Source organism: Enoplosus armatus, chromosome 2 (genome assembly GCF_043641665.1).
Source record: "Enoplosus armatus isolate fEnoArm2 chromosome 2, fEnoArm2.hap1, whole genome shotgun sequence".
In the NCBI taxonomy this organism is placed as follows: domain Eukaryota; kingdom Metazoa; phylum Chordata; class Actinopteri; order Centrarchiformes; family Enoplosidae; genus Enoplosus; species Enoplosus armatus.
Window position 1 is genome coordinate 10,699,612 of NC_092181.1, and position 17,681 is coordinate 10,717,292.

Below are 17,681 nucleotides of genomic sequence, written 5' to 3' on the forward strand. Positions count from 1 at the left end.
ACGGTTTTGGAAGGCAGACAAATTATGTCATTTTCTGACTTCATCCAGTGCCCGTTCATGTTGGCAGCAGGTTAAGTAAAGTAGTCCAGATGTCCCTCTCTGTTTTCAAGCTCCTTCAAGGAGAACCCCAGGCATTCCCAAGCCAGATGAGATATATAATCTCTCCAGCCAGTTGGTAGTAGTTATTGTCTGAATGTGTGGTCCAGACCGTCAGTGCACCTACTTTGACTCTGTGCCCACATACTATTGCATCTACTGAATCTAATATGTACTTGTTACTACCAACCCTAAAATATGGTAATCGCATCAACACAAATGAATAAGATATACATTGTATTAATGGTGTCATGGTGTTTTTCAAAATGTAGCACTTTACAGCTTTCTAGTTCAAAGTGTCCTCTCAACCCTTCAAATACTTCTCCTCTCTTGGTATGTGTCAACCAGTAGGGTTACCGCTTTCTGTAATATCAGTCTGTTGAGTACACTCTTCATCAGCAGTGTAGTAGCCAACCAGTAGTTGTTAGTTAGTAGTTAGTTTTTTTTTTTCACTGCCAGTCTTGCTGGGCCTTCTGTTTCTTGTCCTGGCTTTTTGTTGCAGACACTGTTGTGTCTGACAAGCCCTTGTCGAAGGTTGGGACCAGGCAGGTCACATGGATCCAATGTGGTTGGGCCTCAGTCACCCCAGTCTACCCAAGATTTACCTGTATCTATCATAGCTTTATCAGCTTTTCTTTGATAGTCCTGTTAATTCTCTCCACTATGCCAGATGACTGAGGATGGTAGGGACTGTGAAATTTCCAATCAATTTGATATTTACATAGTTGTTGAGTCACTTGTGATGTAAAAGGAGTTCCTTTATCACTATTTGTCATGATTGATATACCATATCTTGGAATAATTTCTTTAGCCAGAATTTTTACCACTGTTCTAGCATTTTCTCTTGAGCATGGAAAAGCTTCCATCCATTTGGTGAACTGAGCCACTATATCTAACTAGTCTTTCTAGTCTTTCAACTGCCCTCTTTGAGTCAAATCAATTTTCAAATGCTGAAATGGACCGTGAGGTGGTGGTGGAGAGTCGTGTTTCACTGGCTGTCTTGTTACGTTCACTCTAGCACAGGTTAGACATGATGACAAGATAAGCTTTACTGTTGGTGAAACCTTTGGAATAAAAATACTGTTTATAAACGCCATTACTCATTTGTCCGACATGAGAAATACCATGAAAATGGCGGACAAGAATCAGGATGGGAGGGGACATTGGTCGTGTTACAGTTGTTCCCATTCTAGAATAGAAATATACATAAGCATGGAGAAACAAGAAAAACTATAGTTGGTAAAATACAATGAGGTAAGGCTAATCTGCCTTCTGAGCAACGAAGTAAGCCATCTTCTGAAGGGTTAAGAGCAGCTTTTAGAATGCCAATATTCAATATCCGTCACCCGGTTTGGAACCAGAGCCATCAATAAAAATCACTCTGCCATCTTAAAAAGGAGTAGCAGACACATCAGGTCTACATGTACAATTTCCCCCCGGGGATCAATAAAGTATTTCTGATTCTGATTCTGATGAAGAATGTGAGACAATTTCATGCATACAGTCATGAGGCTCAGGCACAATTTGTTCTGGTGAGTTTGTAAGAATTCATGTAACAACCGTGCTGGATTGGATGTTGAGTAGGTGGAAATAGTCAGGCCCGCAGTGGCAGTAAATGTGTTTTCATAACCACTTTGCCTTTGAGCAGTCATGTGTTGAGATGTCAGATTGTTTCAAATGGTGGTGACCTGATGTGTTGGGTGTAGAATGAGGGCATGTGAGACTACTCATTTTTCAGCATCCTGCACCATTGTTGCACAAGCAGCCACTGCATGCAAGCAGGCATGCCTTGAACCACAACAGACAGTGGTAAAATTAAAGCATTGATTGCTCTGAGCTCCTGAGTAAATCCCCATTCTCCCTTGTTTGTTTTGGGTGCGGGATTAACAGGTGTGTTAAATGGTGATGTAGTTGGTACAATAACCTTTTGTTCTAGCAATGCATCAGTGATCAGGGCCAAGCCTGCTTCCTCTTCGACAGTGGAAACTGCTTAATGTACACTGGTTTGCAGTGAGGCTTGAGAGATGCTTGATAAAGAGTAAAATTAATGTGTCCAGTGCTATGTTCAGCCCAATGTGATGATGGAACTTGAGGAATGTATGGTGGTGTAGGTGCAGATGTTGTTTGCACATGAACACATAATGGTGGGCTGATGGGTGATGCGAGTGGCTGTGCCAAATATTCATGAGAACCAACTGACATTGGTAACAAAAACAGTGTTTGGTCAACTGTAGATGCTGAAACCATGTCAGGATAGGAAATAAATTTGTCAATGTGTGTCGGGTGAGTCTCTGGTCTCTTTCAACAGGCCAGAACGTAGAGCTGACACCATGGTCTGTAGGCTGGCATGTTGCTCTGCAGTCACATTTAAAGCTGCAGTGTCATGTGTGCTTTTGTCTGATTCACTGTCTGTGTCTGGAGCGTGTGCGTGAAAAAAATGTAGAATTTGTTGCCACTGTTTCTGATGGCATGCTTAGACAAAATCCCCTCTTTGAGAATGACAATGAACATCCAAGCTTGAACGACAAATCTCTTCCCAACAAATTGACTGGAGAATGAGGAATGATTCAATCTGATCTGAGTATCATCACGAGACACAACAGGCAATGGATGAGTCTTTAGACAAGAAATCAGAACCCCACTGATTTCCACAGATTTAATTGTTGCAGCAGAAACTGGCCCATTGTTATTTTTCATAGATATGGAAGAACAAGTTGCTCCATTATCAACAAGAAAAGGATACTCAATACTGTTCACCGTAAGATGAATCATGGGTTGATCCAACCAATTTCAATCAACCATATCATGATGCATCCCCCCCTTCAGTCTTCAACTTTTAGTGGCACTCTGTCCAGCCCATCAAGTTATCAGTGAATCAGAGTAGAATGTGCCACAAAGTCTTGCCAATGAATCGTCTTGGAGTTTCATTGGGATCAGGAGGTGTTGCCAGATTGTACAGATACATGTTTCTTGCCCTTTTTGCCACTTTTTCTTTTCCTTATATTTTATTGTATTGTTCTGTGTACCTTTTGGAATACTTTTGCTCTGTGGCTTGCCCATTCCTATCTCCTACAGAAATCAAACTCCTTAAAGAATCAAGCTAGATGTAACATAACCTTTTATCAGTGAACCTTGTATTCTCTCGGTGTGAAACTCAACACCAATTGTTTTGAAACTCTGCAACTCAACAGTTTAAATCTTCTAAGACTGTGAAACTCAACAGTCTTCCTCATTCTGGACAGGGAATCACCCTTCCATTCTTCCATGACATTTACTACACTACAGAATCCCGGAGAAAGACATCCTCGCCAAAGTAATTTAAAGTGACTTACCTCAGCCCAGGATCCCACTTCTGACACCAGATTTTCATGATTGATTATTTCATCAGATACTGGCTTGACCCTGGAGAGCTGATCTCTGGAAGCAGTGACGAGTGCTCGGAGAACAGCGGCAAGAAGCAGTGTTCAGTCAGAGTGTTCCAAAGTTTAATGAATCACGCAGCGTTGTTATAATCAGAAGCACACGACTCACACAAGGCTCAAGCAGATACATTTCAGAAGAACAGATAAGAAAGAAGCACCTGGAAACAATGAGGCAGTTATAATGTAATATAATATGTCAAGGTTACGAAAAGATGGGATGAGCGGGGATGGAAAACAGATTGTATAAATATAGATTAAAAACTATGCTGAGGGAAGAGGGAGAGGGACACCTCTCACTATAAGAGAGGCAGCTGATCCGTTTTCTTTGTAATGGTATAATCAATGTTTCCATTCGTAATAGCTATCTTATATTCAGACAGACAGGAATAGAAGTATTTACATTAATATGAATTTAAGAATAGAATATGACTAAAAAGAGATATCGTTAAATTAATTAATTCAGCTTTACACAGGCCTACCTGTATTTTAATGTTGTAGTGTATTTTTTTTTCTTTGGAAAGGAAGAAACAATGTGAAATGAAACGTAATGAAACCTTGCTATTGCACTGTTGATGGACTATATTCATATTTATATGCTAATACTGTTTAGACTACATTTGTGTGGACCATATGCTGATGATGGCGGCAAGCTAGAATAGCATGCTCAGAGGGAAACTGTGTACATTGTTATTGGACTTGAGGGGGTTTTGAGTGTGTGTCACCTCTTACTATTTTAACATTCTTATGTGTATGAATTATGTCACTGTGCGCCACAGTGAAGAACGAGACCTGTCCTATTCAGATATGCCTGTTGTGTGATATCAGGTCACATTAACTGTTATATAAAAGTGATACAGAGTGGTAGGCTAGGTGCCCTTCCAGTATCCATTTATGATACCGTACTGTATTGTCAGTTTCCTAGAGCCTCGTCTTGGTCTCATAAACTCTGCTTTACGTTTAGCTGTCGGCTGCCCTCGGTTGTCGCTCGTGCCTCATCGGTATTCCTAGGCAATCCTTGGCGCGCGCCCGCAGTCCAGCAGCAGCAGCGGCGGCGGCACGCGCATCTCAGGAGAGAGGACAGAGCATCTGCAGAGCTCTACGTAACTCGAAACCTGGAATGACGCCATGAGCTCGCATCGTGTGTGATGGAGGCGATGTTTTGGTAGGAAGCGCTACCGTAGGCTGCTGTGGCGTCGCGTGAGGAGCCCGAACACGACCATGAAGCTGCTGTTTGTGGTGACACTTTTGTGGCGCGAGGCGTTGTGCGGATCTCCGAGTGTCCAGATCGGTAGGGTTTTCATGTCATCGCCCCACCGTTCTCATCTTTACCCCTCTCGTTCATCGGTCTGTCTAAATTATTCTCACGGTTGGCTTTTTCCTTCTCCCATTCACCCCCCCCCCCCCTTCTCCCTGCTGCTGATGTGGGCCTCTCGTCTTCTGCCCCCCCATGTGCCGCTCTCAGTAACGAGAGGCCTCCTGACTGTATCGCGGCTGCTGCAGTGTTCTAATTATGTCAACATTTTCGTCTTTTATATTTGTGTATGTGCATATATGCGCGTGCGTCTTACTAGCAGTGCAGTGTGTGGCTTGTGTGTGTGTGCGCGCGTGTGTGCACGTGCGTTTGGTCTTTGGCGTTAACTGGCACACAGTTTAAGGCAGGTAAATCCAAGATCATTCAAATCCACCACTAAAACCGTATTTGCTGTGCACCCAGTCCTTGTTGGACCTCAAATGCAGGTAGCCCATACATCGACCACAGAAGGATATGTAGGATTTTCAACCACATGCCATTGCATTAAAACATATGAATAGATTATAATCTGACACAGGCCCACAATTACCATGGTGTGCTATGTTTTTCTGTTAGAATCTAGCTATTGAAATTATTTCATTGTACTTAATTTGGTGCCTTTTCAACCATTTCACATGACAGGGTTTGACAACTGTACATCATAATTTCAAGGATTTATTTTATTGTCAGCAACTTCTCATGAAAAGACCCAAATCAAGAGTGAATCGATCCTATCAAGTATCAAAAGCCTGATAAATATTGTGCCGTGGATCTTGCTGTCCAAAAACTATTAAACAAGACTAGAGTCTGCACAGCGGTGCGTTGAGCTAAATTCTAACTTTCGCACGCAACCACGTCCATGATGCTAACATGTTCACAACGGCTATGCTAACATGCTGATGCTGAGTTTACTTATCTTAATGCAGTGTCTCAGCATGCTAACATTTTCTGGTTAGCACTGAACAGAAAGTACAGCTAAGGCTGATTGGAATGTCAATAGTTTTGCAAGTGTTTGGTGATAAACCAAACTTTTGGACAAATGGAAAATTCTACCAGAAGATGACGCATATGAAAAGGTAAAGGTAAAGCTAAAGATAAATATTTCTATAGTTACTACTAATCATCCTGAGGAGGGGGCATGAATGCCTGCACCAAAGTGAATGGCAATCCATCCAAATCGCCCTGGTGGTGACACTAAAAACAATGGTCAGGGGATGATCATTAGAACACATTATGAACCATGAATGCCTGTACAACATTTTGTGCCAATCCATAGTAGATATTACTCAATATTTCACAAAATAAGTGAAAGGGTGTCAGTAGAGGTCATGTCAAAGTCAGTAGGATTCATCCCCTGTGGACAATAAATGCATGTGCAAACTTTCAACAGAATCCACAGGGCGTTCCACAAGGATATGGAGTAGCCAGCCAGTGGGAAAAGGTAGCCAGCTTGGGGGCTCCGGGAGCATGCCCCCCCAGAGTTTGGCTGTAAAAAAAGCCCAGATTTGGTGGCCTCTGGCACATTGTAATGCCTGTATTCCACGATTTAAACTCATACTTGATCATATATGTTACTGCAGGACGTTCCAGTACATCATATTTTATTTTTAAAACATGATTTGGGCCATCTGACATTAGTTTGCGTTCTTGGACATTTGTGTAGAAATTACAGTGTGAGGCATAGCTACATTTTCTCATATAACATAGGTCTGTTACTATGACAACATACCCTGTTTTAGTGTATGTTTGCAATGCGACTTAGAGATAAGGGGGTGAGAGGGCCTCACCTCGGTCTCACTTTGTGTATAAACTGGACTGAGACCTGAAACAGCTTTTTCTTTACCTATTTAAGGAACCAGTGAGGCCCAAAGCTCAGAGGGCTGCGCCTGTACTCATAGAACCTGGAGTTACAGTAGTAACTAACGCTCTATATGGTATAGCAGGGGTATTCAACTAAAATTCCAGAGGTCCAGTTAGAGAAAATTTCCTCAAGCAAAGGTCCGGAACATCATAATGTCTAACTTGCATTGTGATTTAGTGTGATATGTATTGAGGTAGCCTAGTAGTTGTATCGACGTCTGCATGTAATCAACACCTGAATGTCAAATCACATAAAGAAAGTACAATTCAAAAACATTTTGACGATATTTATTGTCACTTAACATTGAACGATACAGATATATAATACTGTAGATATGTATAATGTTCTTCTCTCATTAAGTAAAAGAAGATCTACATTTAAAAATAAAATAGAGAAAATAAATAAAATAGCTTTTGAAGCAGCAGCTTGAGTTTCCCTTTTTCTTTGTTAACTGTTTCACATCTGGACTTATCGTTAACTCGTCTTATCATCGGTCATTTGCCTCTCACCTCTCTCGTCTGTCTGTATTCAGAGTCGCAATGTTTATCGCCTGGAAGGCACAGATTTGATTGGCTGAGTAGCATCACGTGGGCTGGCTGAACTCGTATGCAATTGGTCTGTGAGTTTCCTGATCCGCTGAACCAGTGCCGTAAAGACTAGAAAAGTTGCGCCGGTTAAAATAGAAGCACTCCGTCAAAATTTAAAATCCCTTCATAATTATTGATTATAGGTCCGCCTGTTAGTGGCCTATGTCGTATAGGCTAGTGGGCAGTCGGTTCAATCGGACCAGCAGGATAAATCTGTGTGGGGAAAGTGAAAGGCAGTGTTTGCCCGTTTTTTAAAACACTTTTAAACAGACTTTTGCTTTTAAACGGTGAGTGGGGTCCTGCTTTATCAGAATGGCTTTTCTGGTTACTGTTCAGGTATACAGTTCAGATAGGGGAGTTTGGGGTGAAATAAATAATTTGCTGGCCTGATTAGTTGTGCGGGAGAGTTTTGTGTTTGGGGGTGAGGGCGTTGTACCAGGATGAAATGTTGAAAGTGAGCATAGATTCAATTAGTGTCCTCTAAACCAGGGTTTGACATTAAAGGTCCAAGGTTTCTGTCTCTGTCCTAAAGTATTTCAATGATTGTACTTGTTCTACTAGCTGGTCTTTGATAATGAGGGGTTGGGACAAGAGGTGGTTGTTGTGAATCGGGTTTCTCTCTGCTCCCATAGCACAGCTCCTTGGTCTTGGTGTTGTAGAGAGCGAGGGACCTTTCCCGAAATGTCCGGACCAGGTTGTTTGCAGTTCCACTCAGCTCGTCCCCAGAACTGATCGGTCCAAAAAAACGTCTCATGTCTGTAAAGTGCATTTGTTCACTTTTGTCACAATTTATTCAATATCTAGGGGAGTCCGCAAATATAGGAAGGAAAAGGGGAATATGTAGGGATTTCCACTTCTATTCTTCCTCTGTAATATATTGGACAGTTTGTCAAGGAATATGGTGGCATGGCTAGATTTCAGTGCAGTCTGTTAAATTTGTATTCCTCAATAAAAAGAGTCTTAAGCAATCTGGGTTAACGGGACGCATAATATGCAATTTCAAGGCAAACTGAATATATTCAGAACACTGTTACAGAAGGGAAACCATGAAAAGAAAAAAAAATAGAGACTATTTAAATTGCAACAGCAGATTTATCACAAATGGTATTATTGTTTTTGAACATTAGCCAAACTTTGCAATAAAGCGCCAACAACAAAACAGGTGTTTATTGTAGGTGTCAGTTACCAGTGAACACAAATAATAATACAAATAATAGGGATAGAACCAAAGCAAAAATATTTTTTTCATAATAAGACATAGGGAAAATAAACTTAAAGCCATATTTTTGAGAAATGTAATTAATTAAATAAAGAATAGAAAAGAAATCTGGGGCCTGATGTGAAAATTGTCATCCATTGATACAGGTTTTGTCCTCATGTCGGCCTGATGTGCAGGCAGAGGCAACCCGTCTTTAATTTCCCCCTGTACAATTTGTACATTTTGTTATTTGAGCAGTTATTAAGTCAGTGTTTATTAGTGAATTTCTCTCCCCACAGAAATTTCGGCCACTGTAAGAGGGAGTGCAACTCTGTCTCTACAGCATCTCCTCCACACTGTTGGCACGGTCGCTCCTCTTTTGGCAGCCATATTTTTCTTTCTTCTATCTGTCTTTCTGTCGGTCTGTCTCTCTCTCTCTGCATGTGTTCTGACAACACAGTGCAGCAGATTTTACAACAGCTTTTCCCGAACACTTCCCCAACATTCTCCTCTGCTGCAGTCAGTCAGCTGCTTTCCATTAGTTCTTCTCATATTTTGCACCTGGAAACAGGAGAGCCTTAACATACATATTGCATGAGAACACGCCTCGGTGCCATTTTACTGGCACAAAATCTCAGTGCGGCCCTTTAGTGAACATGAGCAAATATAATTTGTCTGTTTAGTACCAAAAGAAGAGGCAAAGATCCTTTTCACAGAAATTAGAAAATTCATAAATGTAGGTTTTGTTCAATTTAGGAGGTCTGCATATGAGTGCGCACAGCACTCAATCATATGAAGGAGCAATTCTACAATTAAAGTGATTACCATTAACCCCCCCCCCCCCCCCCCCTCCACACACACACACACACACACAAACACACACACACACAATCCAGAAAGCCTGGGAGTTTTCCACTGTATGGTCAAAAGTAGCCTATGGTGCATGTGTCAGCATTAGTGTAGTGGTATGAACTACGTTAACATGAAATCATCCATGCTCGTATATTCATAATCTGGGGGCACCACCTTAAGTTGAAGGAAAATAAATAAATAAACCAAATGAATCGCTAAATTGATCAGTCTCGTCAGACGATACATGGACCTCTGTCTTCTGCTTCAAGCGAAACACAGACAGTGTCTTACTGCTAAATGAGGACATTCATTTATTTTTAGCTAAATGTCTAATAAATGGATAAACAAGGGATTGATGAGTATACGATGAAGATCAAACAAATTAATAAAATATAAGTGTACATTTTACGACCACTAGCCTCCGCTTCAAAACAATGCAAGGTGCATGATGATGAAATGTGCCCATTTATCTGTATCAGCCCCCCCCACACACACACACACAGGCTCTATATGAATGTGCGCTCAGCTGAAAGGTTGTGTCCTCCGGAGAAATGTCTTCAGTGTTTGACAAATATTAGCAAAATAATTGATGACAAAACACATTAAGAATTGCGTTGATTGCACAGACGGGGGACATCCTCCATTAGACGGGCTACTCCGGAAAAACTTGCAGATGGTGTGGTAAGCGTTGAAGTCCACTGAAAGCGCTGCATTTTCCATATACGCCACAGAGATGTTTTGTGCTCTCAATTGTCCTCACATCTTGCTGTTACTTCGTTGTCTTGACAAGTCATTTGTTTTTCAGGGGTGGGAAAGTTCTAGTGTCTTGTCTGGCAAGTGTCCGATTGGCACTTTTTTACTATTGAGAAGTGTGAAGAACAAGGTTTATTCACCTGCCCCACTGGAATTCAAAGTGAAACCCAAAGTAAAGAATGACTTCCGTCTGTGAATGTCTGTCAACCTGTTGTGCTCACTACATCAGAGATGTACTGATATGGTATTTCAGGCCTGATGACGGATAAATATCTGTTTGTTGTGGCTGATACAGACGCAATAAGAAGTAAGATTACACTTACAAATGCGAAAATGTGAAGAGGACAATAAATATTTCAAATGTTGAGCTGAATCACAATCACAAAGTGTCTTATTGTACACAACATTGTATGCAGTTAAGATCAGATATATATTGAACAGATATGGCATTAATGGTTAGGCCTGCATGAAGCAGCAGACCAATAATAAACATGTCCTACATAAATACAAACTGTTAATGTATTCTTATATTAATGAATTGCAGTTAAGACAGTAAGGCACATTCTGCAATAAAAACATGAACTAGTTAACCGCACCACCAAAAATAAAAAAAAAACAAGACTGGAACTTTTTAAAATATGTGCGGATGTTCCAAATGTACCAAACAACAATAAACTAGTCACACAATCCTTGGCCTGTGGTCTAATTGTCCGACCCAGGGCCCTTTGCTCCATGTCATCCCCTCTTTATCTCCCACCTGTCCTGTCTCTCTCTGTCACTATCCATTAAAGGCAAAATGAAACGCCCCAAAAAAAGAATCTGTTTTTGAGATATCTCACAAACAAACAAATGTGACCGAGTATGTAACCTCTTTGGCCTCTGTTAATATGAATATGAATTGATGAATTTGTGATGATGACGAACAATCTGAAATCCTGAAAACGGGAAACCGAAACGTCTGTGCTGGTTTCACACTTGGCGTAACCTTGAGCAGTGAAGCGCGTAACAGACCTCGCCATTAATGGTTCGAGCTACCTCTCAGCTGCCATTATGGTTGGATTGCTGGGGCCTCATTTATAAAACAGATCAGTTTTGATCTTAAGTATGACATAAGCAGAAAACCATGTATAAGTAGTTATTTATGAAACCTTACTTTGACGTGGAAATGGTCTTATCTCTAAGCAAACCCCAGACGTGATGTAAGTTTTATGAACAATGTGATATGAATTATCAATTGATGAATTAATGTCCAGCCGCAAGGTGTATATATAAATACTGAATCGAATTACAAAGAAGTAACCATGGCTGTTCTTGTGTTATTGGAAGACACTGAAAACCTTGTTAGAAGGGAGAGAGTTTTCAGAGGCCGGAACAACCTTGTGCCTGATCCACGGCTTATAAGTCGCTATCATCTCCCAAGAAATGCCCTGTTAGGAAGACACACTGTAATCATGCAATACTCGTATCTGTCCAAGTTCTGTCCACTTCGGGACATAAAGGGGAGATTACTGATTGTAAGGCAGGTCAATTTTATGTTAATTTGAGATTTCTAACCCCAAGTGCGTAAAAGTTGCAAATGGGCTTCTTAGAACCTGTGTATGCAAGGTATCTTTTATGGATCGAACAGAAGCACATCGTCAGAAATTATCTATTCAAGTATAAATCTAAGAACATTTTTATAAACGAGGCCCCAGGGCTGCCAAGAGAAGCCTGTAGAAAAAGCCGATTACGCACTTCACAAATTGCACATATGTGAATAAACCCTTGAAGTAGAGACAACTTGAACCCAGCGTGCTTAGGTGCAAAGTGGAGGATGAGCCTCCAGTGAGAGGGTCTGATGCTGTGGGGCCCCTCAGACTCAACAGTTTGAGTTTAAGTCTACATATGCATTTATTATGAACACTGACGGACATTACGGATAAGATTATTATCAGGTGTGATTTGTTGTTTATGCATTTTTACTCATTACTGCGTTTTTGGGCTGAAACGCCAGATGACGGAGCTAGAAAACATTTTTGAATGGCAGTGATTTACTTCAGCACCCATTTTGGCGTGTTGCGTCTCCTTTTATAAAATAAGGACACAAGCAATCACGGGGTGACACAAGCGAGGACACGGAAAAGTGAATGGTTTTAGGAATAAAGGAGTTTTATTGCAATGAGGTGGCTGAGGAGAGGGAGATGGCTGGGGATGGGGATCCGGCGTCTGCAGGGGGAAAGAGAGTTGCTGGGCTGGTGGAGTGGTGGGCTGGCATGCAAGTGACGGACAGGCTGGAGATGATCCTAAACACAGAGAAAACAGGTTAGTGCACGAGGAAAAGACTAGACAATAGGTTGCTACTAAAATATATTGAACGGCCTGAAGCGTGACTACCACTGGGGTTGAGACAACAATCTAGCTGGAGTGGATGAAAGACTAGAGTAGATATACTGCAGGCTGATAAGTTGATAAGAGGCAGGTGAGCAGATTGCAGGCAGGTGTGTGACAGGAGCAGAGCCGGGAAGCAGGAGAAGGAGGACCACGCCCACGCCAGCCGACAGACACACATGTAAACAGAAACATAGACAGACAGAGGGGCACTGGGAACACAAGGAAACACTGGTAAACCCACAGCCACAGCTGTAACAACATCTGGATCTCCATTAGGAGTGGAAGCTGCAGTCCAGTACAGGTGGTTAATTTTGGCTGGTCTCCACAGACCTGTTTTAGCACAGAAATAAAATCTACCTTAAGGAAGCTTACAGTGTTCAGTTTTTGTTGACATTCAGTCTGAGATGTGTCACTTCAATTATATGTTAATTATTGAGGTGATAGTACCGAACTGCATCGCACTGAGAGGTGTTTCTAATATTTTGCCCTCCTACATTATGTAAAAGGAGTGGACTTATGTGTTTGCTGTTGAACATGTCCAGCTAATGCTATATAAGAGTAAAGTTACACTACCTGATGAACGATGGAAAGGTTTGAGGTTGCTCTGTGAAGCAAAGATGGTGGTCGAGGAGCCGACAGAACTGGCTGCCTTTCCCATAGACTATATAAAGATGGCCGATGCGTTTCCACTTCCTCCCACTGTACAAAATTGAAGCCTAACTCTCCAGGATACGGCCGCTGTTGCCTTGCGCTGGTGATGTCATTTGGAGAGCTGTGCAGTGGTGATTGGCGAGTGGAGCTGTGGTATTGAGGTCCTGCCCATACACCCACCCAACCTAATTGTGAGCCCACCACAGTCTATCCCAGCTGTCAATCATGACGTTTCACCCTGTTTTTATAGCATCAAATCATTAAAACCAAAGGTATCAGAAAAATGAACACTTGAACAAACATCAACGTGATAATAACTACTTAAAATGACAGAAACAAAAATGTATTTGACATGTACTTTGATTTTTTTGTTTGGCCCATGTCCAGAAGGGACATGGAGGGGGCGGGGCTTATGACCTATACTGCAGCCAGCCACCAGGGGGTGATCAAGACATTTTGACTTTACTTTCATTTTCAAGAAAGGTTAAGTATAAATTTAGTAAAAAATGCAACCTACAAGTTGCTCTATAAGAAGGGTAGTAAAATTGTCAATGCAGAGGGTTAAAAAATGTTTACAAAATGGTAGCAATGTGGAGCCCTTTAAAGTCATGTATTCATCTATTGCGGTTAGCTTTAGAGTAGCCATAGTTTGTCTATAAGTTTTATTGTTTTGTTTTTTTATTTCTCCCAGAAGTAAAGGTAACTATTAATAGTTTTCAGAATGTATCTCTCTTTTATTGCAACATCATGAAGGTGCATTTATATATGAGCAGCATTGGTTTTGATACTGGTATCAATAAAATCCTAACAATAGGTATCCTTTAAGTGTGGCACAGACCCGAATACTAGCTGTAACCTGTTGAATGGTAAATGGACTGCATTTAGCGCTTTTCTACCTTGATGGACAAAGCGCTTTACTGCTTAGAATGAACAAACCAGAAAAACACAGAAAGAAAGAGTTTCCAGAAACGTTGACAGACTTTTATTGTGACAGTCAGAATGAAACTCTTCTCTACCACTTCTACCTCTAACACTTGAGTTGTTAGGCAACCGCCAAAACCCTGTGAGTACACAAATTTGGATCATCAGTGACAGTTTGCTAATTTACACTACAATCTGTGTGGAAACGGGAAAGAAAGGCAGGGAAAAAAAGAAAACACTAAATTCAGATGAGATGGTGGATGGATAGAGAGGGCAACACAGACTGTAAACTCTACAGACTGAGCTTGAGCTGGAGTGGCTCTGCTGCAATATAACCTGAAGTGGATTATAAAATGACAGCTACTCTCTCGGGCAGAGGCGTGGACTATGTGGGCGCTTTGCGGTCGATTTGTATTATGTCACTTGTTTGAATAGCCTCAAATGCACCAAAACTGAGCATGAGTGTGTGTGGTGGGCTTGTGTAAGTGTGTGTTATGTGCCTGTATGTATGTATGTATGCAAGCCCACTAAGTCATCGTCGTCTTTTATTTTTGTTACTTACTAATTATATGCTGTGGTTATGATGTACTAGGTTGGTGGTTGTTTTGACTGATGAACAGCTACTTGCATGTCTCTGTGGCGCAATCGGCCAGTGCAATTGGCCAGTGCAATCGGCCTGCGCAAAAAAGCGCTATATAAGTGAGATCATTTACCATTGACTTTTGTTTTTATTGTTTCTCCAGCTCGCAAACAAGATGTTAGTGTCCTAATTCTAGGACACTACTATCAGTGTTAAGTGGAACTAGTGTACATTTAAGTGGTTAGCGGATGATTAGCTGTAATGAAATATATAACAAATATATTTAACTTGTTTGAGCTTAATGCAGCCAAACACGCGCTACCAGTGACACAGAAACCAGAAGTGAAAGCAATACGTTTATCACAGTATGTCAGTACGTCAGCCGTACAAATGATAAGAATCCTTCAACCCCGCACGATGTATGATTTTATCTCCCAACTAACTGAAGCCAGAATGGAACAGATCTCAAATTGTACTAACTAAATATGGTTACATCATTTTCAGATATCTTGTTTCTCTTAGACAAATGGAGAGCCCAATAAACATTAATAACATGCAGACATTAATAACAGCAGAATAGCTCATTATTGGGCGTTTTTCTGCAGCCTTAACTAATAAAAAGACTGAGTGTAGGAGCCCACGTGACGTCCTGACTTAACGGCCGTTTATTAATGGTGGCTTTGTTTTTGATGACGGAGGCTCAGCGAGCACGTTAAGACAGTCACAGAAGCTAATAATTCTGCCTCACTGCGAGCAGCCATACTTGCCTTATATGGCCTCAGCCTCCTTGCTCAGGGCCAAAGATCGTGTGTGTGGAAATACGACCTCATTCTGCCAGCTCCACCACGAATGATGCAGCTGAGCTGAGGTAGAATTTTTTAAATTGATTTAATTTTTTTCTTCCCCTTCAAGTTTACAATTCGGTCTTTCTTTCAACCATTATCAGGGTCCCCCCCTGTGCACACGTGCTGGTGTGCTCTCACTGATCAGAATCAGACAATATTCACTATAAACGTCTCAGTCAGTTATTCTTACATTTAAACGAAACAAATAAATCTTAAATAATCGTCGTAAAATAGATGAGACAAATAAATGTCTCCGGAATAGCGTTTTCACTGGCTGATCCGTCACGGCTGAGTGATCTCTGTCACATTGAGGCAGCTCCACACAGTCTCCAGATGCTGCTGCTGGGACGCAGTGGGACTGTGGATGCAGTCAGTCAGTATCTTTGGGCAGTTAGTGCAGAGTGAACCTGCAGGCCTGTGATAGTAAACTCCAATCTGATAGAGCCAAAGGAGCACATATATAAAGTATATCTATATATATATTATAATATGTATTATATAATATATTATAATATTTTATATATATTTTCGTCATCAAAAACAAAGCCGCCATTAATAAACGTCTGTTAACTAAGTCAGGACGTCACGTGGGCTCCTATTCTCAGTCTTTTTATAGTTAAGGCTGCAGAAAACCCCAATAATGAGCTATTCTGCTGTTATTAATGTCTGCATGTTATTAATGTTTATTGTACTCTCCATTTGGCTAAGAGAAACAACATATCTGAAAATGATGTAACCATATTTAGTTGGTACAATTTGAGATCAACAAGTCTGTTCCATTCTGGCTTGGGGTGCAGAGGCACCTTATGGACAGCAGGGGGAGCTGGCTGCTAAAGAGCACACTGCAATGATGAGAACAGAGCAAATACAGTGAGCAGGGTCAGAGGCTATTTATTTATGAGGTGATAGCTTCAACTTGATGAAAGTGTTGTGTGAAACATTCCTGTCCATGAGGCCTCACACACAAAGTCACCAGTGAAAGGAGCGTTAACAACTTCACCGCAATTCTCTATCGGTCTGACGGCAAAAAGAAAAAAAAAGAAAAGGCTTTTTCCATTTAAGCTTTTCCATTTCCCATTTTGAGTTTCATATTTGATTTGCAGTAATGATGCACAGGGCAGTTACTAATTCTGGGGCAAAGTGGCAAAAGAAAATGAGAGACATCTGTGACATTACTTGATTATGGTGTACAGTGTAGCAGTATATACAGTCGATGTACTGAAAAACTACTTTGATTTACTGTCTCTTTGTGAAAACCGCGTAATCTTGTTTACATATTATATATTGTATAAATCTAATTCTGCCATGTCTCTTCTTATTTTCTTGTTTTCTTGTCTGTCTGACCATGGTCCTGTCTGTCTGTCTGTCTGCCTCAGGTGGTCTATTTCCCAGGGGTGCAGATCAGGAGTATAGTGCGTTCAGAGTTGGCATGGTTCAGTTTGGGATGGCCGATTTCAGACTGACTCCGCACATAGACAACCTGGAGGTGGCCAACAGCTTTGCTGTCACTAACTGCTGTAAGTAATAATTTTTCTTGTGTCATTGTAAACACTGTTTTATGTTGTTATCATTATATTACATTACAAATTGTTAATACTCTCAATACTCTCTGACTTTTTTTCTGAAATATATAGTTTCTAGTGATATCCAAATGCTTGGCATCAAGACCGATCATATATTAATGGACATATTTTAATGGATTGGCTAAAATAGCCAATCAAATGCAGGCTCTTTCTTCACTATACTCAACTGTGTGTTGTGCTGCTCTCCTTTAGGACAGCCTTGCTCTTCAGTGCAGCATTTCACTGCATATGAAATTGCATTGAATTAGAGGATGCGGATGTGAGGAATTATTTGGGCTTACCAGGCTGAGAGTGAGAGTCCACGTTGGCAAACACACATATTTGCTAAGCCGGCTCTAACTCTTTCTCATTAGCAAGCATTAGCATTAGCAGGTCATATCAGCTGTCGCTACTTAATGTTATTCAGGGAGTAACTCGACGACAGGCCAACATGAAAGTTGTCTTTTGTCGGCTTTGTGTGTCTGTACACAAAGATCCTTAGTGAGGGATGAAGCTACACTCTGTAACACCTCTGTACAATCACATTGGACTGTGCTTCTGTTGTTCCATATCGTATCAATAGTGTAGTATAGTAATAGTGAGTTTTAATCAGGAGCTTTGACATTTGGATTAAGGTGCTCATGAAAAATAAGGTGTACCAAATTTAGTGTGGTACACCTGGGTTGCAGGGT

General features: G+C 41.1%; 1 protein-coding gene across 3 annotated transcripts in view; it reads left to right on the forward strand.

The window, feature by feature from the left end:
- Nucleotides 1-4,733: 4,733 nt before the first annotated feature.
- LOC139295536 (glutamate receptor 2-like) overlaps nucleotides 4,734-17,681 on the forward strand; it is a 61,367-nt gene continuing 48,419 nt past the window's right edge. Inside the window, exons 1-2 of one of the 3 annotated variants that reach the window (XM_070917732.1) lie at nucleotides 4,734-4,806; nucleotides 16,804-16,944. In XM_070917732.1, coding sequence (XP_070773833.1) covers nucleotides 4,737-4,806; nucleotides 16,804-16,944 — 211 coding nt within the window. In that variant the 5' untranslated portion in view covers nucleotides 4,734-4,736. Of the gene's footprint in view, nucleotides 4,807-16,803; nucleotides 16,945-17,681 lie in introns of those variants that run through there. The other 2 variants (XM_070917741.1, XM_070917749.1) reach the window with 2 other exon arrangements.